The 24,460-nt window shown below is 34.7% G+C and overlaps 2 protein-coding genes across 2 annotated transcripts in view; one reads left to right on the top strand and one right to left on the bottom strand.

Moving 5' to 3' along the window:
* Positions 1-24,460, bottom strand: part of LOC128166431 (uncharacterized) — a 45,546-nt gene that overhangs the window by 9,167 nt on the left and 11,919 nt on the right. Inside the window, exons 10-15 of the mRNA XM_052831600.1 lie at positions 16,532-16,650; positions 15,095-15,202; positions 14,315-14,394; positions 11,938-12,045; positions 11,332-11,357; positions 2,440-2,584 (exon numbers count right to left, since the gene is read on the bottom strand). Coding sequence (XP_052687560.1) covers positions 2,440-2,584; positions 11,332-11,357; positions 11,938-12,045; positions 14,315-14,394; positions 15,095-15,202; positions 16,532-16,650 — 586 coding nt within the window. The remainder of the gene's footprint in view (positions 1-2,439; positions 2,585-11,331; positions 11,358-11,937; positions 12,046-14,314; positions 14,395-15,094; positions 15,203-16,531; positions 16,651-24,460) is intronic.
* LOC128166424 (uncharacterized) lies at positions 7,422-8,487 on the top strand. Its single transcript, XM_052831588.1, has one exon. The coding sequence runs from the start codon at positions 7,444-7,446 to the stop codon at positions 7,945-7,947; it is 504 nt and encodes a 167-aa protein (XP_052687548.1). The 5' UTR covers positions 7,422-7,443; the 3' UTR covers positions 7,948-8,487.

Below are 24,460 nucleotides of genomic sequence, written 5' to 3'. Positions count from 1 at the left end.
ATTGACTTTCAAAATGTTGCTGATGAAAAAATCCTGCGAGATAATAATTCTTCCGAAATACTGATGAGTTATTTCAAATATTAAGCCCATTCCACTGAAAATGAGTTCTATTTTGATTTTCTAATTTCTGATTACTTGCTGGATTCAAGGACACGCGAGATGTTTCTAGTTTTAGACAACCGTAAAAGTTTATTCATTATTTATTTGCATCTTCACCTGTTTATGCCAAAAACTCAGGGTATATTACCAGGCTGTTTTTGGAGTCAAAATATTTTGGATGTTCCTTAATGTATGTCATGCAAAATGAAATAGAATGCTTAGAAATGAATTCATTAATAGAATACTTCTCTTATTTAAACTATATACATCAAAATAATAAAGTATCACATAAAATGAAGTATAATATCGGAGTTACCTACTAGAAATCTTCCATTGCGGAGATAGTAAAAAAAAATGATGGAATAGAAGTAGCGCCAGGCAGACCTTATTCATAATTATTTATTAAACACTTCTTTCTAATTACAATGAAAATAAAATTAATGAGACCATCAATGGATTTAGTAAAACTTGTTTCAACTTACGCAAAAGCTAAAATTAATCTTGTATTTCAATATCATTGTGTAACAATATGTACTGTGAGACACAGGAAGAAAAAATTGACATTTATCCTTTAAGACAGTATATCTACATTCACTTTCTTTCAACTATTAAATTGCATTTATTGATTTGAGTGATAACACAGAAGATCGAATGATCAAAATCTGGCGCGGATTAATACAATTTCAGCAATTCAAACCGGATCACAACCTATCATTATACCTTCACTGATAAACATTTCATTGATGTAATATTTGTTGGCTGTTAAACAAATTCAATTTATTAATAAATCATTTTACCAAGGGTTATATTCATCGAATAACAGAATAAAAACTTAAACTGTTAATTTAAAATTTAAAGCGTTGTGCATTATTTCTGTCAGCGTGATTCGGATGTTCCAATATGGCTCTTTCGCTAATTGCGCATTGCTCGTAGAATAAGGCGTGGAATTTAAAAAAAAATCAGAATTGTGGAAAAGGAATAAAGTAAAAAACATTGATATAAACGATAAATATTTTTTTCAAAGATGTTGTTTCATAACTGGAACAATGTGAGCAAACAAATTATCATAACGCGCTAGAGCACTGTACAAGCACACAACGTTGCATGCCTTCAGGAGACCAAAATCTTTCAAAATACAATGACTCAATGACTAAATATACACATGTAATTGGGAATTCTTTTTAGAGAAGTGGACATGTAAAAATAGTTTTAATCATTTCTCTAAAGAGAGTAGCAAATAAAAATTTATGACCTCATCAATGTAACAGACGAATATGGAGTTAAATATATAGCCGGTACATCGCAATAATTATTATTCGAATGACAAATAATCTAAATAGCTTTGGGCGTATCCACAGAAGAACGACTATCGATTTAATAATCATCCAAATTCCACGAAAATATAATCTTCTATACTGTTTGAGAATCGGAAATAAATAACACAATGAATTATTATTCCATATTAAGATCAAACATATCTACTTCAATTTTGATATACAAACCTAAATAAGAAATTATATAATATTGACCTAGAGGCTAAATGAGTTCACATATTACACAATAAATAGAGATATTTTGGTATTAATTCTGATGTTTATACTGTATATCTTATTATTTATAACTCACGTATTAATTCTCAACAACTAGTGAACCATAAAAGTACTCAAAAAATCACTAAAACTTATGTGTACAGGACAATCATTCGTCAAGACTGCAAAGTTTGGTATCTATTGTTAATATTTAAATTTGAGACAAATACCATCATTATTTGTTATACGTCTTTTATTTTATACATGTTACGCTGTATTAGAAAGATAAGCAACTTGCTTCTGAGTAGAGATTTACCTTTGATTTTAGAGCAAAATTTAAGTTAGGGTTATCTTACAGTTTTAAATGACATTCTAAGAAGTTTATGCTAGGGACTAGAATAATATTGTATAGTTTACGGCATTAATTTATTTATAAGGAAGTCCTATAGAAATCAGATCCTTAGTTCCGTATAACCATGCACATATCTTTATTTCCAGATAAAAAGTTCTTAGATATGAAGAATGAGGAAAAGACGCCCTTACAAAAGAGATTTCCTTATCTCCTTTTTTAATGTAGTGAAACGGCCATTGTCCTTTTTGTTTGTCTCTTTTTTCTTGCAGTGCCCATTTTCATTTAAAAACATATATCAATCAAGATATCATAAACTGTACTCTTTCTCTACAGCTTGTGAAGTATTTAAACAATTGAGAGAAAAAATCTAACTTTTGGCTAGCATGAAGCAGAATAATCCAACAATGCAATCCAATAGTAACATACAATAGCTAAAGGGCCACAATTAAATGGACTCACGTGTCAGTGATGACCCCCTCGGTGAGGTTCCACCCTAATGCGACATCCTGGGATATCGGCCCTTCCTCCAAGCCCTCTGGGGGACGAATGGGAACCTCGGCTGACCCACCGTTAGGCAATAACAGTGTCTTATTAGTTGGATAGGCTGACGGAAATGAAAAAAAAAGTTCATAAATAAATTGATGAAATTATCTTCTTGAATGAATGAATTATCATAGAAAGGGGTGACAAAATAGCGATAGAATTTGAATCTACGACTGCAATACACACAGCATATTGATAATGACCTCAATATTATAGAGTCCATATTGTGCTCAAATTGTCCCGATATCGACAGAATGCATGTAGGTTTATGACTCATAAACACATGTGTTTGAAATACTAATGATATACAATTATTCTTTAAGTTTAAGGCGTGTCCAATAACTACCATGCTGTGTGCCATTGCCCGTATGTTTGTCAGTAAGGCTTTAAAGTCACTGACCTCATTATTTGTCCTTAAATAGTAAATAATGCGTTACTTACCACCGAAGCAGTCACAAACAAATATTAAAAAAAGTATCGAATGGGGTATCCAATGAAAAACCACTAAAATAAGGGACAGTCTAAATAAAACAGTCCTCTCCATTGCTGCCCACTCTTGTTAAATGAAAACCCAGGAACAAGAAACTGGGATACTGCTGTTTTAGGCGCATCTTCTTACGTGAACACAGAAGGGTTTTGTGTCGGGAGGCCGCTGGAAGGGCAGCCCAGTAAATGCCCGGGCTCTGTCGCGTGGGGCTATAAAGCACTGACCCAGAGAGAAACCGACAATGTGTCTCGAGCCCAAAGGTTAAGAACAACGTCAATGTTGTTCCAACGTTGGGCGCCGAAGTATTTTCATTTTAATCCCGTCTTGGACCTCTTCCGTCTAATCTACTGTGGAAAGAATACTTATATAATGTGTGCACTTGGAGTGAAATCACACCTACTAAACATAATGACTAGTCACTGTAAAGTGTACAAGCCCTGCTTTATACTACAATGATTCAGAAAGTGATACCACGTTCTTTCTGAATGAACGACAGAGGGTGCAGCTAGCTCAATTGTTGCTGTGATGTCAAATAAATTAGATATGGCTCCTTGACTTCCCCATCAGAGGCCTCTTATATTGTTAAAAGAATTAACAACTTCCTCTTCAGACTAATTTATATAGTTTATTTAGTAATGTAGGTGTGTGTGTGTGTGTGTGTGGGGGGGGGGTCTCTTGTCTTTTCAACAAATGTACTGCCATTAAAGTTTAGAAAAGTTCATTAATTGTTGGATCAAAAATATTCTCTGAGTAAAAGAACCAATGAGATTGAAATCAAAATTGACCACATCTAAATTGTACTGTCCCCAATTTAGGCAATGATAAGATGGCGTCACAGACGCACACAACATCTATAGGACGTTGAAAGATATCCATTAATGGCAGTCGTCTGTGACGTCACTTGAACTTCCGGTCCCGCCGTCACCAACTTTTCTCAAGTCAATATACCGAGTACTCGGCCTCAAGTCCACGTATTGACGTGCACTTTTTTAAAGTTGATGACCGAGTTGAGGGTTAAAAAAAAGTTCATGACGTCCTTGTTGTATTAACGTATTTTTGACGTTTAATTTACGACCACCTAACAACGACACTTCATGACATTATGATATACTATTACAAAACGACGTCAAATCAACTCTAGTTTGACGACAACATTCCTAGAGTAAGTCAGGTTTTTTTTACACAATGCTAACATCCTGGCGGACCTACTAATCCCTATCATAAGGCTCTCAAATCACCCTGACCTTAACGTTTTATAACAGTGCGTCACAACATTTAATTGCCTCGACAGTTGTTTATATCGACAAAACAGTTTCTCTAACTTCTCAGCACATGGAAAATGACACCATACCACTGACCCGCTTATACCGGGTTCAAATGAGTATATTTTCATTCACTTACTTTTCCTCTATTAAATGCTTAGTTGATTTGTGTGATATTTACGCATAACACAGAAGACCCAATCACAAAATCTGGGGTGTATGAATACACTCAGTATTCTTTCAGTATTTCTCGAAGAACATGAACTGACTCTTCTCGCGCTTCAAACCGGATCACGACCTGATATTATACTTACGCTGATTATAATATTTCATTGATGTAACTATATTTTGACGGTTAAATGAATTCAATTGATTAATTTCTTAAATACCAAAAGTAAATTCATTAAATTACAGAAAGAAAAATAAAATTGTGCTATTAGAATTTAAAACGCTGTGCACTATTTTTGCGGGAAGGAAATATAAATGTTTAAAAACGTAAATATAAGCATTGAATCATTATTTTTTGAAAGATGTGGTCATATAACTGCAACGGTGTGTGCAAACAAATTATCATAACGCGCGCAATGCTTAAAAGGACTTAGTTTGTTTTCTTAATATATTGCAGCATTTTAATTTTTCTTAAAAATGTGTTTAACTCCAAAATTTGTATGTCATGTTGTTTTAATTGTACACGTTCAAATCTTTCGGATTTACAAAATATAGTCACGTGACAATCGAAGTCCTAAAACCCATGTCACACTGGAGCTGCGTCCTCACGGCGATCACGCTGCGTCCTTAAATAATGTAAAACGCCAAGGTAAACGCAGTACTGCAGTAGAGTCTCCTATAGCGCCGCAACAACGCAACGGCATCTTCGTCCGTCGCTGTGGGGTCGCCTTGAACATTTAAGAACGCCATGCGACGGCGTGCACTTTGAACATGCACAAATTACGCGCCGTGGCTCTGCGTTCTGATAAACACGCCGTATAGAAGCGTTGTGAGGTCGCCGTGACTGCGCCGTAAGATCTCAAACAGCGCCACGAGAGCTCCTTCGGCGCGCTCAAGGAACGCAGCTAATTGCAGTGTAGACGCAGTGATAAGTCAATTGCGCTTGCACGGAGACCTCATGGAGTCATTTGGGATCTCACTGCGTGTCTATCGCGCTCTCACTGCGCATCCACAGCGTTTGAACAAGTTGTTTTTTTATTTGGCTGACCCAAAAGAGTTGTTGCTGAGTTCATCGCGCTCTCGTGACGTTTCTTTTGCGTTTATACCGCGCTCCCACCGCGTTTCTAGTGCATAGTCATCAAGACCACGAAAACTCGAAAAGTGGCTGTTGTACAGTAGCAAGCGATCTAATCATTATCAAACTGGATGTAGATGACTATGTAAAAAGTAGCATTTGCTAATATTCCAAGACCTATCAATGGACTTAGATGGAATTCATGCCAGTTGGTTCTGATGTTTTCACATCTTTTCTATGTTTTCAAACAACTAATAACGGATCTTTTTTGTGGACCTGAATACTTTATATAAGAGTTTTGACCTAGTCCTTCACAAATTGTTTAGAAGTAATTATGTTTCAATTACAATGAACCTTTTCATATATTTACAAGTTGTAAATTCTTGTTTGTTTCCCATACAATTATACAAACTTTTTCAAAGTCTGTAAAGCAAATAAACCAACGTCATTATAACGCCTTTTGAGCGATCACATGCTTCGAGTACGATGAGATAAAATAAACCGCAGAGTCGAATGAAATGTGTAAAAAAAAAAATGTGTAAAAAAATGTGTAAAAAAAATAGAATGCTTATTTCATGGTAGGTTCTTCCCCTTTCATATCTCTCATTAATTATTGTTTGATTTTAAGATCCAAGATTATCAGCGGAACGTATGGTGGTTTAACATACGTCAAACTATCTCAAAAACACGGTACCCAGCACACCGAGCCTCTATTCTCCCGTCTTTTCCAAGAAGACTTCCCGGAATTATCAATGATCAACGTCGTCCTTGTGCTTCAATTTAAAATTTACCACATGACGCCTCCTTGTTTCCACGCACACACACAATATACGAGTTATTGTACTTCAACTATTCTTGATCCATGCCCGGAGTTTTAGTTTCCATAAATACAGGAAATGTTTGACATTCTGGCGGAAACAGGCAATAATCAGATATTTCACATTCTGTTGGTGCGCGTATAGAGACAAACGATCCATGGGGACAGTTCATTGGCAGCAGCGGTGACCCGGTGAAGATGTCTGTTATGAAGTAGATCGGGATTGTCGGGGGGATAGTAGTATCTACAACACTGCTGATCGTTCTCCTTTTCCTCTGCTGCCGAAAAAGAAACAGGTTCGTGTATTCCATACTTTGGTTTCTACCGAGAATCCATGCTGTGTTTGTTATGGTTCGAGCTGTTATCAACTTTAGTTCTTATCAAAATGTATAGATTGCATTGTGTTTAAAACGTTAATGAAAAAGGGATATAGTAGTTTCTTCACATTTTTTAAAAATAAAATATTCAGTGAGAATTAATTGATTTAAGAAATAAGGAATCATTCTTTGAATATTATGAGGTGATAATTTTGGACGGGGCGTGGTCAAATCCAATAAAGCCCGAACTCGGAAGATTTGATTACGCCCAAACCGAAATTATCACCTCAAAATATTCAAAGAACAATTTTTCATTACTTTTATAATGTTAAGCAATTATTATTTAATATTAGATAAAATATAAATAAAATATTAGAATATTGACATACCTATGTGATTTTCACTTCTTTTAATTATAAAAACCCCGCTTGCACCCCAACAATATGTCATTTGAATATATATTGGACTCGATACAAAATCAATTCGTAGTGTTATCACAGACACAGACACTGAAAAATGTAAATATTAGTCTTTAAAAAATCTGAATATATTTTTTTGGTGAGAATTTAAGTCGATATTGTTATAAGGAAAAATATTGGAGTAACACAAGTATAACACTTGATGTTGATAGTTGAACATAATTCCGCTATCAAGTGATCGATTTTTCCCCGATTGTCTACATGAGTCAACAATATCAAATTTCATATGTTTGCATATGAAAGTCATTAATCAGCTACAATAGGAAGGAAAGGTTTTAGGAATATAAATCAAATTTGAAGTTATCATATCTATAAATGGCTACATTTTGCAGACAACACATGGAGGATGAGGCGTCGCCTTACACAGACCCGACAGACACGGCCGTCTCCAAGAGATCTTCAACGTATGCCACGCCATACGACCAGTTTAAGTCCGACAATGGATTCATAGCAGTCCGGAATATTTCCCAGAAGAAGGACCCCCAATACTTCAATGTAGACGTCCAGGACGGACTCTGTGAGCGGGTCAAACCGCAGAGAAAGGGTGGCGGCCGGGGGCACAGGGAGTACTTCAACGTCCAGATAAAGGGTGCCAAAAAGAAAAGTAAGGACTCCGGTAAAGAATACTGGGATGTTCACGTCAACACAAATGCAGCGCCACCAAGCACTACCGGAAGTGCAGCAACCGAAAGTGCAGCAACCGGAAGTGATGTAACCGAAAGTTCGGGCGAAACTCCTGAGACTGATACAGCTCAAGTTCGTGTCGAGACTCGTAGAAACAATTTTCCTACACCTTACTCCTGTATAGAACTCCCGTGAATTTGGTCAAACATTGGTTGAAGAACCGGTAACCGTCTGTGATTCGCCTAACCGTCATACATTCTACAAACAGCGTAATACGACTCCTCTTGAACTGGCGTGCGATTACCATTTTAGTCATAGATTGGTTTTTGATTTTAATTTAAAAAGTCTTTTTTTTTTGGCATACAAAAGCAAAGAACTTAAAATAGCACTGAGTACTTACTGACCAACCGCTATGTTCCCCGTGTGTTCGACAGAGTACGTGTTGGTGTTTGCTACAAATGTCGTACTTTTAATTCAACCATTTGACAGTGATTGGTCAGTACTACTTGTGGTATATTGTAGGGTTCGTGTTTGATATGTCATTCTTTTCCATTGAACCACACATCAAGTCGATAAAGAATAATTGTAAAATGGAAATCAAAGATTGAAATTTCATCACGCTAGAAGAAACAGACAGACAGGCTGTTAATTAGTGGAATGAAAGAAACAACTACGTGATAAGTGGGACACTTATCTGTGATAAAATTAGGACGGATTAAAACAAATTATGTCGATTTCATTATCTCGGATATTCAATTGATAACTCATCAATTATTCGATGAAATCAGTTATCGTGGCTACAACCCCCCCCCCCCCCCACCCCCCACCCCAACCAAACTTTTTTTGGATGATCCGCAAATCATGGAAAGTAGCGTTACCAAGTCTTTGCCACGTTTCTTATTTCGTTAACCATTATATTCCATGGATCACCTAAACAACGAAACCCACCAAAACTGGTGTCCAACGAATATTGATGAACCCACTGTATTCGATTATTTATAAACTTTTCGTCGTAATGTTTTTGTGTGGTTTTTTCTTCTTACATCCTTGCAGTTCTGGTCAACTGAAATAATATTGGCTATACTAATCACTCTATTTCTAGGCGGATGTATGAATAATGCTGCTTTTTTATCAAAAGAAATGTCTTTTCACTCACATCAAATAATTTTAAATGAATTGGGCGCTTGTCATTCATGTTTGACTTTTCTTCTTTTATGTTGTTGCATAATACATGTAGTGGCCATCAAAACGCTCACCACTCAGAGAAACGCACGTAAAGTACATAGTTCATATCACTAGACTTGATGGGTATGTGTAAAGGGCTCATTTGTTAAAATATGAATTCATTTGTCGATATTTTTGCGTGACCTACTTTTTACTTGATTATCACTGTGTGCCAAGGTAGTGAATGTTCATATATATATATATATATATATATATATATATATATATATATATATATATATATATATATATATATATATATATATATATATATTTTAAGTACTTCTTAACGAATGTCTTTTATTGAACAGTTAAGATAATCAGTCTGTAACTATGTTCAAAATCCTAAAATGTCAATATTTGAAACGGATTTCAAAGTGAAATTTATTTTTTATTTTTATTCAAGGATAGAAACTACAATGTACATATATATATATCCATTTTTTTCGGGACTAACTTTTATTTTTATCGAAGTCCCAAATTTTATTAAAATTGACTAATTAAAAATCAATTTCAAAACCAGATTCCATATACAGTATTTGTTTTGCATATTCGAATTAAAAGTTCAAAATCTGGAATACGTAAGAGTTGTAATTAAGGGAACTACATATTATATAGCTGGTCGTGGCCATTTTTAGACTGTTTTGATCTCCTTTTGAAGAGCTCTATATGAAATATAGAAAAAAACCAATTTTGAAATGTAAAATATATGATTTTTTTCCTTTACTATTAAGTAATTGTTTATAGCTAAATAAATCATATTTCGAAATCTTAGTTATATCTGGTAATTAATTTGTTGACAATCCAGCCTCATCTTGAAATTTTGGAAAATTTAATTTCTTAATAAAAATTCTAGTTTTTAAAAGTGATAATAAACTATGTAATAATAAATAATTCTTGATTTACATGCCCTGTTAAAAAATGTGAAATTTATGAAATCTAATGTTTAAATACATACTGTAACAGGAGGCCCGTGGGCCACATTGCTCACCTGAGAAACAAAAGATATAATTGGATCAGCTACATGAAGTCATATCCAAAATATTGGGACAATGAATGAGTAAAACAGATCCTATATTAAAAGATTTTCAATTTTTTTTTTACAGATGTTCTTATGAAAATGAGACCCTTTTGTAACTAGATGATTTCATAGTTATATTACATATTGACCCACCCTACCCTCAGTGAGCAAACTAGAATTGACACTACCTGAGGGTGCTTTTCTGGCCGATTGGTTTTTAAGAAGATTTTTAAAAACTTTGTTCTCTATATATTCCTATCTAAAATTTTGAACCCCCCCCCCCTTGTGAATCTTCAATACCTGAGGATGCTTCCACACAAGTTTCAGCTTTTCTGGCGAATTGGTGTTTGAGAAGAAAATTTTTAAAGATTTCTTTCTATATATTTCTATATAAAACTTTGACTCCCCCCCCCCCCCCCCCCCCCCATTGTGGCCCCACAGTTTGGTTGAAATTGGCCCAGTGGCTCTGTAGAAAAAGTCGAAAATGTAAAAAGTTTACAGACGGATGACAGACAGACGGACGCCAGACAAACAGTGATCAGAAAAGCTCACTTGAGCTTTCAGCTCATGGGAGCTAAAAAAAAAACACAGTAGGAAATATAAGTAAAGATATAACAATTTATTCCAGTTATCAAAAAAGATCTGTACACACTGCTGAAAAAACCTCCCCAGAACAATGATGTAGACACCAATCACATGAAACTGTCAATAGTCAATCCAGCTGGTATAAATAAAATGTACATGTAAAAGGTGTGTGTGTGGGGGGGGGGGGGTCCTCATGCCTGCTGGTATATACAGAATTAGCTGGAAGAAAGGGTACTTGTAAGAGGTGTCTCCAGGTGGGGGATAACTTACAACTTACAGCAACTGGGGAAGAGGGGGTGTCATTCCAGCTGGGAAATACATAACAGCGAGAGGATACTTGTAAGGGAAGGGGTATAGTCACTAGTCAATAAAACTGTACACACACTGTGACAGTTATCAACTACTTGTGTTAACAGGACCAACTTCAAACAATCAACAACAGGTGCCTGTTGCTGTATTGGCTGTAATGAGTTCACACAGCCTAGGGTTAATGAGAACACAGCTGTTATACACTGCTTTCCTAGAGTGCATTCTAAAATCAATAAAAACTTATTACAAGGACAAAATTAAAAAATAATAGAACAAGTGTGTATCTAAATCATAAAACACAACCAACCAAAGTTGGCCTGGACCATATTTCTTTACTGATTAGCTAAGCCAATCATTATTCAAAGACAAAACCCTATGTTTACATTTTATAACCATGATCATTATATTTTAATTTCATTACAAATGATAACATGATATACTGTTGTGACACCATTGATCATCGAGGCTGTAACAGTAGATAACACTATCTAAAATCTTCTGTCAAAAATCAAATTTTGCAGTAAATTGTACTTTCATTGTGACACAAAGTTTAAATAAATGTCCTAGCAAACAACACTCAAATCAAATATATTTATGAATAAAAGATAAAATTGAAGTTCATCTACTTCCCTAATAGATCACACAGACAATAGAGAGGTAAATCCTCAGATCCTGCCATAGGTCTTCTCTACAATAAAAATGTCAGACTGCGGACATATCAAAAACGTTATGAAAAAAAACAACCATTTACAGGTGTACCAGCGTTAATCTTCATCTGCATATGGGTTAGTTAATTTGCAAAAAAAAAAACTTTCAAAATAATGATAACATAAAAAATTAGTACAGTTTGCATACCAAAATAAACCTAAGTAAAATAATTTATCAAACAAAACCTTTCTCAAATCAAAATTAGCAAAACAATTCCAATCAGACATAAGCTTGTTAGTGCAACAACACTGATGGAAGATCGGCCACTGTGTGCTGGCTGATGATGTCGTTGTTTCAGGGGGAGGGGGAGGGGAAGGCGCCTGATTGGTTGGAATCACAGGAGAGGGATCTCTGAGGACGAAGTGTAGCTCCGAACCCGTGAGAAAATCAGGTCAGGATAGCCCTTGTTGTCCAGTAGCTGACAAGTGTTCTCCTGTCCTGTCATCCTGTCAATAAAATCACCAGGTAAAAATACCTTCTATAGGTGTGTGACAAATGCCAGGTAAATGTTGTATGCATACAATACCTTCTACAGGTGTGCGACAGACAATAGGTAAATGTTGTATGCATACAATACCTTCTACAGGTGTGCGACAGACATCAGGTAAATGTAGTATGCATACAATACATCCTACAGGTGTGTGACAGACATCAGGTAAATGTTGTATGCATACAATGCCTTCTACAGGTGTGCAACAAAATGTTGTATGCATACAATACCTCCTACAGGTGTGTGACAAATACCAAGTAAATGTTGTATGCATACAATACCTCCTACAGGTGTGCGACAGACAATAGGTAAATGGTGTATGCATACAGTGCCTTCTACAGGTGTGCGACAAATGCCAGGTAAGTGTTTTATGCATACAATACTTTCTACAGGTGTGCGACAGACATCAGGTAAATGTTGTATGCATACAATACATCCTACAGGTGTGTGAAAAATACCAGGCAAATGTTGTATGCATACAATAACTCCTACAGGTGTGCCACAAATACCAGGTAAATGCTGTATGCATACAATACCTCCTACAGGTGTGTGACAAATACCAGGTAAATGTTGTATGCATACAATACCTCCTACAGGTGTGTGACAGACATCAGGTAAATGCTGTATGCATACAATGCCTTCGACAGGTATGCCACAAATACCAGGTAAATGTTGTATGCATACAATACCTCCTACAGGTGTGTGACAGACATCAGGTAAATGCTGTATGCAAACAATACCTCCTACAGGTGTGCCACAAATACCAGGTAAATGTTGTATGCTTACAATACCTCCTACAGGTGTGTGACAGACATCAGGTAAATGATGTATGCATACAATACCTCCTACAGGTGTGTGACAGACATCAGGTAAATGCTGTATGCATACAATACCTCCTGCAGGTGTGTGACAGACATCAGGTAAATGCTGTATGCATACAATACCTCCTACAGGTGTGTGACAGATACCAGGTAAATGTTGTATGCATACAATACCTCCTACAGGTGTGCGAAAAATACCAGGTAAATGTTGTAAGCATAAAATTTTTTATACAGATTTATTACACAATTCAAGTAAATATGCACACATACTACATAGCCCCTTTGCAGGTGTACAACACTGATATCGTTAGATATTGCCTGTGTAACAAACTTGACTGCACTATAAGTGTTTGTCACTGTTGTTACATGCAGCAGGAGGTACAGGAAGCATGGCTGAAATCCATTTTTTTCTTCACACAGAAAATCTCATCTAAGAATGGTTTATTGCCTTAGACATCACTCTAACTCACAAGAAAATCTCTTTCTTAATTCTGACAGAAAGAACAAAAAACAAACACACTAAGAGCACACTTACTGGAAAGCCATACATCAAGCTTCCTGGACTCTTAATCTCTCACTCATCGCATTGGACTGACTTAATTACAAGTTAATCTTTGAGATTGGTGTATATGGGACATCATTACATTATGGTGTCACCCTAAGGCTTTCCTCACACTCTCAAAAAGAGGATTTGACTTGGCTGTCTACGCATGATACGTACGTACTAGGAACAATGACCTTCAGTTCTCTTTAGTTCAGATTACCGGGGAGGAAGTAATAAGGAACCACTCAACCCACACAAAAATGCAATAAAAAATGCAAAGTACGCATCAATCTACGTATTTCCCTGTTTATCCTTGTTTATGATACTTAAAAAAAATGCACAAATTACATATCAAACAACATGTGTTGTTTATCCTGGAAAAAACAAACAAGAGGACCATGATCGACACAGCTCACTCGCCAACAATCGACTGACAACAAAACAACAAACCATCAGCTGCCTCGAGAGAATCAGAAATTAATTGTTTAATTTTATATCAGAATGCTTAAAGGAAAGGTGAACTTCAATTTCTATAGCAACTGTCAAAGCAATTAATAATTGATGGATAGGAAAGATACTGATGGACACTTTTAAAAAATTATTTCTCATGCAAAAATTTACATCAATTTCACTTCACATGAATTTCATGTGAACTTCACATGAAACTTCAGATGAATTCGTGGGGAACTTTTCTGACATGAATTTCGTGTGAGGCACAATTTGCTGTATACAGACACTTTTTTCTGAAAATGAGTCTGACACTAAATACAATAGCCTCCTTTTCAGGGTCCTTCATTACTGAATGAGAATTGAGCAGTGATATCTTGAATGTATTTGGTAGAAGCATAGACATATCTTACATGTACTTGGTTGTGACGGAATAGTCAATCCACTGTAGCTTGGCAAAGCTCTTTTTGCCGACATTACTCAGCTCAAGCTCCTGTAAAATGATGAAAAAAAACTTAATTACCAAACAAAACAAAGGATAAAGTTTGTATATATCTCTAACGGAAGCAACCAACAATATTTCACATCAATTACATACTCTGTAACTAACTAAATAGAATGTCATTTAGCAGGAAATGTCATTTACTTCATGGTGTATTAAGAAATTGGTATGACATTGTATACAGTACATGTATATGTAAAATTTCATAGTGAATAAGTTATCTATTCAATAGGTATATTATTGCCTGTAAAATCCTTATTAACATATTACATGAATGTCATTGCTGTACGTTGATGTAGTTTTTATGTACCAAGTAGAAGATCATTATGGTACATCAGAATATATATGTCATTTCAGTATGTCAATATTTTATAAATGCAAAACATGGTATGTCATTTCAGTATGTCAATATCTTATCTACGTAGCATGTGGTATGTCATTTTGGTATGTCAATACTTTATCTATGTACCATGTGGTATGTCATTACTGTATGTCAATATTTTATCTACATACCATGTGGTATGTCATTTCAGTATGTCAATATTTTTTCTCGGTGCCAAATGGTACATGTCATTTCAGTCTGTCAGTATTTTTTTCTACATGCATGTGGTATGTCATTTCAGTGTGTCAATGTTTTATTTACATACCACGTGGTATGTCATTTCAGTAAGTCTATATCTTATATACATACCACGTAGTATGTCATTTCCATATCATTGTTGTTCCGCTGACGTTGGTGTTTTTTGTAGTAGGGGATCGTCTGGTCCTTCGTCTTTACTCGCTTTAACACAGCAGTCATCTAACAATTAAAATTAAGTCTGTATGTTTGATGTAAGAAAAGGGGCAGTGGTCCAAATCATTAGACGTATAGATTCCTTTTTTTTCTGCGAGTACTTAATTCTGCAATTACATAGGATTGTATTAAAACACAAGAATTTATCAAATTGTGATAAAAACTTTTATCATTTCATATAATTACATTTTCAACTGTCTTTCTTTGTTGATAACATTACCAATCAGTTTTGAAGCCTATAACCCAATAATCTCATAAAAGATGAGCGAAACAAAATAGGCATGTTTTACAGCATAATGGTAACACGGTATTGGCTGCGCCGCGTGGTAATACATAGCATGTGCTACATGTAAAAAATAGTGATTTTAACATGTTGTTTTAAACTGTAGAAATTGGGAATAATATAAATATAAGTAATAAGAAATCATTCTTTGAATATTATGAGCTGATAATTTCGGTCGGGCGTGGTCAAATCTATAATAAAGCCCTTTGGGCTTTATTGGATTTGACCACGCCCTGACTGAAATTATTACCTAATAATACTCAAAGAATGATTCCTTATTCCTTAAATAGTTCACAACCATCTGAAAAATGAAAGTTAAATATTGAAATCCAAAAGGATTGTTTTTCACAAGTTTACGCAAATATTTATTCCTCACGTTTATCAGGAATCTACAGTATTTAAAAGACATAAATCAAGAAAGTGGATTTAGACAGTTAAGCTTCAAAACAGTATATTTAATTTCATAAGAAATATGGGAAATTGGAATGAGTCTATGGATAAATTGTTATTACCCAAATTTGAAGATTTTACTTCTAAATTTCTTGCTTAGTAATTTGTTTTAATTTGATAAATTGCTTTGAAACTTATCTTAAAGTATTGGTTTATTTTCTTTAAATTTAAAAATATTTCTTATCTATTTAAAAGCATTTGCTGATAAACATGTACTAGTATATTCCCTATTCCACACACTTGTTTTTACATTAAGGAAGTACCTAGAGGATGTGAAGAGCTTTCCAGAGACTAATAACTTTCTGAGTTCTGTACCATAAGAGCAATCATACCCATATCTTAAAATTTAAAGTGTCTAAGGTTGATTTTTGAGATAAGGAAAACAATAACAAAATTGTTTTACTTCTCAAAATAAATATATAAAATTATTTATTGACAGCAAAACTTTCCGTAGATTGCTGTGACATATATTGAATTAGGAGGCCTTTTTTAACTTAAAATTTAGAAAAGCATTTGGATTGAGTTATGTGTATGACAAGGGTTAGACTGAAGTGCAATAACAAGCTCTGAGTGTAGATGTTGACCTCGTGTGCTACACTCACCCTGTCCCCGATCTGTTTGAAGACTCCTGTTAGCATGCCCGTGTCCTTGGTATACTTGTGCTTCAGTTTCGGGAGTACACTCGGGGGATCTTCTGGACTGGTCATGATTGTCACAGCACCTGTAAACAAATAGATACTTTAAACAGAGATATAACACCTGTAAACAAATACATACCATAAATACAGATACAGCACCTGTAAACAAATAAACTGTAAACAAAGATACAGCACCTGTAAACAAATACATACTGTAACAAAAACAAAGATACAGCACCTTTAAACAAACATATCTGTAAACAAATATACAGCACCTGTAAACAAACAGATACTGTAAACAAATATACTGCATCTGTAAGTAAATACATACTGTAAACAAAGATACAACACCTGGAAACAAATATAAACTGTAAACAAAGATACATCACCTGTAAACAAATACATACTGTAAACAAAGATACAGCACCTGTAAACAAATACATGTACATTCTGTAAACAAAGATACAGCACCTGTAAACAAATACATACTGTATCATATAGATATTTCAACTGTACACAGACACATACTTTAACAGAGGTGATGATTGTCATTGCACCTCTAAATAGATACATCTTAAAACAAAGTTAACTAGATGCTGCCATTCGACAGTAATACCCGCACCATGTGTTTGCCCCTAAATAACACTGTTTTGTACCAGTTTAATTAAAAATGAAGGCTATATGCAAGCTCCGGAAATACAATTAAAATTTATAATTTTCATAACTGAAGGATGAGATCCCTTCCCATATGATAATACACATCATGACATGAGCAGCACTTTATGTGCAATTTGGAGTAGAGCTGTTTGCAGTGAATTTTCAGTTAATCAATAATCTTAACATTTTATGTCATAGAAAGTATAATGGTCTACATAATTATTAAAAACAAAATTAAAAATTAAATTATGCCCCCTCCCCGTGGCGGTTGCCGGTTTTAGATTTGCTTCTGTGTGCCTACATGAACATCATCGTGTGCACAGATTTAGAGAAGGGGTGGGAATGAGGGTCCAGACCCCCCCCCCCCCCCATGAAAATTCATTTATATCAATTGTAAAATTACCAAAAATACACCTTGGACCCCAATGCTCTTACAGACATGTAAACGCTCAAACCCATTGCGCTCAATGTTAGGTAACATTATTTGGGGGGTAAATATTTAATCAATATTTCATATACTTAATTGTTTATCTCAATAGAAAGTAAACATGTACATCACAATATGCAGGTGTCCTGCACCACCTTAAAGCTGTTATTTACCTAATAAAATAGTGTAAGTGGATTTGAAGAATAGGTCATAAAAATACATGCATGTTACAAATGAATGATCTTTGTCTGAAGTTACGTACACAACACAGGTCTGCATGTCTCATTAGCGGGTACTAGTTTTACCCAGCTCTTCGATTAGATGGGTTCACGTGTATATATACATGGGTGTTGCTAAAACGCAGAACGGAAAACGGAACGGAAGGGAAAACGGAAAATCTTATCTATATTATTTACCTCATAGATTTGTTAATCATGCTAAAACGATATACTTTATGTACCTTTTTAATTTTTTTTGAAAGATTAGCAATATTAGATTATTTATTCAAGAATATTTATTTCCTCAAAATTAACAGTACATATGCATTGACCACTATATTCTGTCCCAAAATATCCTCAATTCACTTTTTGCTGTATATTTATATATACCTCAGGGTTCAAGCAATTCTCTTTTAGAAGCATTAAACATTCTCATTATTCTTTCTTTAAAACGTCCTCTCTAGCTTATCAGCTGGTATAAATACACGGCTAAAAATAAAGAAGTCTACGGGGTTTTGCATTTTAACAGACCCGGATGATAGTGTTGAAAAATTGTGCAAGGTCTTCTGAGTGACTTCCAAATGGAGAAAAGATGTCAACATTTTCCATTATAAATCGTCCAAATGTGCTGCATGAATATTTTGGGATCGACAGACTATAGTCCCAATATATAATCGGAAAATCAAACCAGGCGACGTCTAGAGCTCTCTATTCGGATCATATGTATATAGCTGCTGGAATAAACAACTGCTTAGTAATGCAAACTTAAACAAAATTGCAATGCTAAAAATACTGGTTTCACAAATTACTAGTTTCACAAATTACCGGGTATTTTAATGTTTACTGTATTTTAAATTTTAATGTCGTTAGTCCTACGGTTTTTTTTCTTCCATCTCAATGATAATGTATCGTCTGTATGATAAAAGATCATCTAGAACACCGAAAATTCAATTTTGATGTAAGTATATACATGTACATCATATTTGAAATATAAAAATACTCAAAACACGCATAAAACGCTTTCACTAACTGCGTACGTTACGCTGATTTGCCAGCAATACCATATAAGAAAAATAAGTAAAAAGTTATAGCTAATTTGCTCGTTTAATCATGTTAATGTTTCACAATTTGTATACATTTGATTTTTCTGTTTCCGTACTCAACTAAAGCCGAATGAATACAATGCTATAATTGATAGACATTCATATGAATATTAATAAGATAACAACATGTTGATAATCATTCATTAGATATAAATAAAAGATACAAAGTAAATCGTTTCTGGCCAGTCTATACCCTTTTTAAGCATCGATAAACGTGATGATATTTTCCATTCCGTTCCGTTTTCCGTTCCGCGTTTTAGCAACACCCATACATACATGTCTGTGTTTTCCGTATGCAGAAAAGGATTAGTTAAGATCAGCTAAAGGAATTCATTATTGTGTTTTAATTGGATTATCATTATGATGTTGACCAATTTAGGTAAGCATAATACATGTAGTAGCAGTAGCACAATATAATGAGATGCCAGCATACATATATAAGTTCTACTTTCACTTTCTAACTGTGAACTCCCTTTGACAGCATACTGTATCATCATCTTTTAATATTTAAATAAGCTTATCATCGTTACCTATCCTATCACATTTGTAAAGTTTCTGTCATTTTAGTTGCAAAAGTAGTTTTTTTCATTTGTCAGACTGCATGCACTATTGAGTTGACCCCATATTGACCCTGTATAAATATTTCTTATTAAATTTGTGTATTACATGTAAGTAGGTGTAGACACTTATCATTTTTATATGAGTTATAATAGGAAGGAAGGAGTATTTCTTTCTTAATGTATTATAATGCATCAAATACAATGTAGGTCATGACCTGATGGGACTGTTCTGACCCCACGAAACAGGAAAATACAAAAGTACATTAATGACCCCCAGGTGTTGTCTTTAACACCCCCCCCCCCATCCCGCCTTTATGAAATAGGAAATGATATGATACACTGTATATTTTGTTAACTTCTGAGATCTGAGATCCTCATCCCTAAACCATATAATTCATTTTTGCTCTTTGTGTCATAGCGCGTAAAATTGTATGTACAGTAGATTATGCCCCCTTGGAGACAGCCTGACATTTTAGAACTAGAAATAATAATGTATTTTATCTTATTCATATGTTATACAGTAGTGTTTGATCCATGTGGGTAAATCCTAGCCTAATGATGTCACTGCTTTGTTTAGGAGACTTTACAATTGCCCCAAATAGGCGAATACACATGGAAGTGATGCATATAACATTTTGTTTATAAATCTTAAAAATTGAATTAAGCAATTTCCAAAATGTTAATGTGAATCACGAGAGAAAAAGCAATCAAGAAATGATTTAAAATTTGCTACTGTACACATGTAAGAATGTATTAAGAAAACTGAATCTTTATAACCAGGTTAGATTTGGGGGGGGGGGGGGTGAATGTGGAGTATAAACATTTATAATTTGAATCATTGATTGTTATTAATTTTAACTTGACAATGAATACTACTTATTGATCCCAAGGTAGAAATATGACCTCTGATCATATCTCAATAGATCATTTGTCAATTATGCAAAGTGTAATATAATTTTTTTTAAGAATTATATAACATTTTTTACCAGTTTATAAAAGTTTTTAGACACCCAAATTATATTTTGATTTTAATAGATCATTCGACAAGGGAGGGGGGGGGGGGGGGGGAGAGAACAGTTTATATTTGAGTTTGTTTGGGAGTGGGGGTTCCAAGTCATATATTTGACAATTTTTTAATGTAATTTAAAATAAGACTAAGCCATACTACAAACTAATACATGTACATGTATACATATATACATACGAAGTATTACAAAACAGATGATTGATCTATATCTGGGTTCTTAAATTGAATCATATATCATGTACATATTATATTATTGTTTCTTTGTTCAAGGCATTTAAGATGGTATGTAGGTCATGATCCCAAGTGTTCTTCCTGAAATTATCAAATATCATAAAAACCATTGAGATCCCCACCTTAATCTAAAGATATAATTCCTCCTTCCAGGTCATGCAGGCGCATCAGATCATTATGGCATGTAAGTCATGACCCTAAGGGGTCATCCTGACCCCCTTAGAATCAGAAAATGTCAATTATCTTTAAATTATTGATGTTTGATGATCCTATCTCTATTTAATCTTTATTATTAAGTCTCCCGATTGAAATTTGGAGACTTATTGTTTTTGTACGGTTCTTAATACATGTATTATTATTCTTCATCTTCTTTTTCTTCTTTCCTGCTCTGAACTTGTTTCTCAGAGATGGCTGAACAGAATTGTACAAAACTATAGGATATGATAGGCCTGCACATCTAGTTGTGCACCCTGGTTTGATTTTTCTCATTTTGGGTTAGACAACCACTTTTCGGGGGAGGGGGGGAGGGGGGTGTCAAAAGGGTATGGGGTCTAACATTGAACTTGTAGGAAGAATCGTAGACTCTATTGTAAATGGTAACTTGAAAACGGACAAAGATAATAATATAGGGTTTTTATAATCATATATTGGCTGTTACTTGCAATGTATAGGGTTTATTAGATCTGACCCCTGGGGTCATCCCCACCCCCCAGGAATTTGAAATTACCATATATCTCAGAAACTGTTATAATCATGACCCCTAAACCATATATATTCATGTTTCTGATGTCAAGGGGCATCAAATGTTATGTAGGTCATGGGCCCTGTGGGTGGTCCTGACCCCCTCAAACAGCAAGTCCCTTAATATCTTCAAAACAGTTGAGATTCCCACCCTTAAACCATATATATTCTTGTTCCTTGTGTCAAGGGGCATCAAACGGTATGTAGGTCATGGGCCCCGGGGGTGGTCATGACCCCCCTTGAACAAGAAGTGCACGAATATCTCGAAAACGGTTGAGATCCCCACCCCTTAACCATATATATTCTTGATCCTTAAAGGGCATCAAAAGGTATGTACCGGTAGGTAATGGGCCTCAGGGTTAAATTTAATTTTTCAAAACCGTAATGCACATCTATGGAACAGTTCCTATCATATCCCAAGATATGATGTGTCTATCCATTAAATCATAAAAGGAGTTCTAGGATCTATCACAGGGCGAAAAACCATCTTTAAGCAAGTCCTTAAAGGTGGCTTAAAGGTGACTTAAAGGAGCTTAAAGGCTATACAACCTTTAAGCCGCCTTTAAGTCACCTTTAAGCAAGTGCTTATAGGTCCTTAATGTCCAAACTTCTTTTAGCTACCTTTAAGCCACCTTTAAGCATCTTTAAGTGGCATTTACGCTCTCTTTACACTGCCTTTACACTGTCTTTAAGTGGCCTTTAAGTCAATATTGATCAAGCTGAACATTAAAACATATATTAAATGCAAAAGCTCTTTTATAGAGATGGGAGGGAGTCATCCGAGTGATAATATAATTTCCAAGGAAGGGGGGGGGGGTGTTCCAGGCGGTTTTAATCGTCGCTCCATTAAACACAGATCGCTATCATCAGCACCGCTCTGATGGACACAGATTGCCGTTATAAAATTCTTTATAATTTTTTGGGGGTTTCAAAATTATTGTAGGTATGAGCGCAGTCTCTGTATCTTAATATGTGCATAAAACTAAATAAAGTATGTTTGTTTCCTATTATAAATTAATCGGTGAAAAAAATATCTCTCTCTCTCTCTCTCTCTCTCTCTCTCTCTCTCTCTCTCAGTTCATCCGGTTATTAAACAAAATAAAGATAATGAACCAAAAATGCATGATTTAATTTGATAATCGGTTTAAGGTTTGTATTTTTTTTTCAATTTTCATTATTTCTAACTCTAGATCTGCTAGATACATGTTAAAGATGAAAAGACTCTCAACTGCCTTTGTTATATCGGGCAGGATATTACTGCTTTGTTTGTCTAGACATAGTTTTGTTCGTTTGTGTATATCTAATTAGAGTCTATTGTTTGTCCAACTTAAGAAAACCCCTGGAACTAACACAGAATATACAAGATATACACAGCAGTTGTGTCGTGTGCCCAGGTGCATGTTTGTGTATATCTAATTAAAGTCTATTGTTTGTCCAACTTAAGAAAACCCCTGGAACTAACACAGAATATACAAGATATACACAACAGGTGTGTCGTGTGCCCAGGTGCACGTCAGGGTTTCTAAAGGCGTTGAATCTTAGTATGTACGAATATACGATAAGTCTAGTGAATAAAAGTTAATTTACATTTGTAATTCATTTTCAAAGTATTATTTCCTAGCTCTGGGTTTCAAAGATGTTACGTCTACAAATTAACGATACATGTATGTAAGAGTAAAATCTTGAGGCTAATTAATTAATATACCGGTGATCATAAATAGGGGTTGATTATTTAAATATATGTATAAGGGTAAATATGTCAAATATACCCGGCCTGGCACATCATACAATTGTATGTACAAGTCATTTGCAATTGCCACATGCAGTAAATACATCACCGGTAATTGGTAATTTTGTTTGTTATAGAATTGATAGTTTAAAAATCATGTACATGTACATACAATTACATGTAAATATTTAAACGTATTGGAACGGCGCCGCGATCATGAAAACAGGGAATTGCGGGAATTTGAACAAATACCCTAATAGTATCAATACATTTAATAAAAGAAATGATTTCATTTTCTTTCTTACATTTTTATAGCTATAAATTAGATGAACGTATATCTACTCGGTTAAATTTATTAACTAAGAAAGCCTACTATAGTGAACCTAACGGTTTCCATTTAGGTATAATATATTTTTGTTCACTGAAGACCAAGTTCCGTATTTCATTCTAAATACATGCATGCATGTAATTTATAAATTAGATATAATTGATTGTTACAAACTGAATGGTTTGTCAAAATCTTTTCAAGTAAACACATTTAATACAGTGATTCAATATCCACTGATATATAGGATATAAAAACGCTTATAAATATGTAAGTTGCCGTGGCGCAGAGGATGTGTGGTGATACTAGTAAACTTAGGGTCCCGGGTTCAATTCTCGCCGTGGCCGGTTTTTTTTTGTGTTTTTTTTTTCATTTTTCTTTCTAGAACAAAAACCGTTTTAATACCTTTTCTTTCATAAAGTTAATACATTTTGTTGGAAATTAAGCACAATATTGAATTAAATTTTTTTTAATGGCTTAAAGGTGGCTTAAAGGTAGCTTAAAGGTGGCTTAAAGGTGGCTTAAAGAAGTTTGGACATTAAGGACCTATAAGTTGTCCTTAAAGGTGGCTTAAAGGTGGCTTAAAGATAGTCTTTAAGCTGCCTTTAAGCCATCTTTACGCTTTCTTTAAGCCACCTTTAAGCAATACTTATAGCTTAAAGGTAGCTTAAAGGTTGCTTAAAGATCGTCTTTAAGCTACCTTTAAACACCTTTAAGCTATCTTTAAGGAGGACTTAAAGTTGGTCATTCATCCTGTGTATGTTTTTTTGAAGTGATAAATGTCAATTTTCTGCTACGCGGCTATGTTAAGGCTGCCCGAAGCTAAATAAATATCGAAAAATGATACTATTCTAATTATCAAAAAATACTTTAAC

This window comes from Crassostrea angulata, chromosome 1, assembly GCF_025612915.1.
Source record: "Crassostrea angulata isolate pt1a10 chromosome 1, ASM2561291v2, whole genome shotgun sequence".
NCBI lineage: Eukaryota > Metazoa > Mollusca > Bivalvia > Ostreida > Ostreidae > Magallana > Magallana angulata.
Note: the sequence above shows the minus strand (reverse complement) of the source record. Positions and strands in the feature narration are given on the sequence as shown.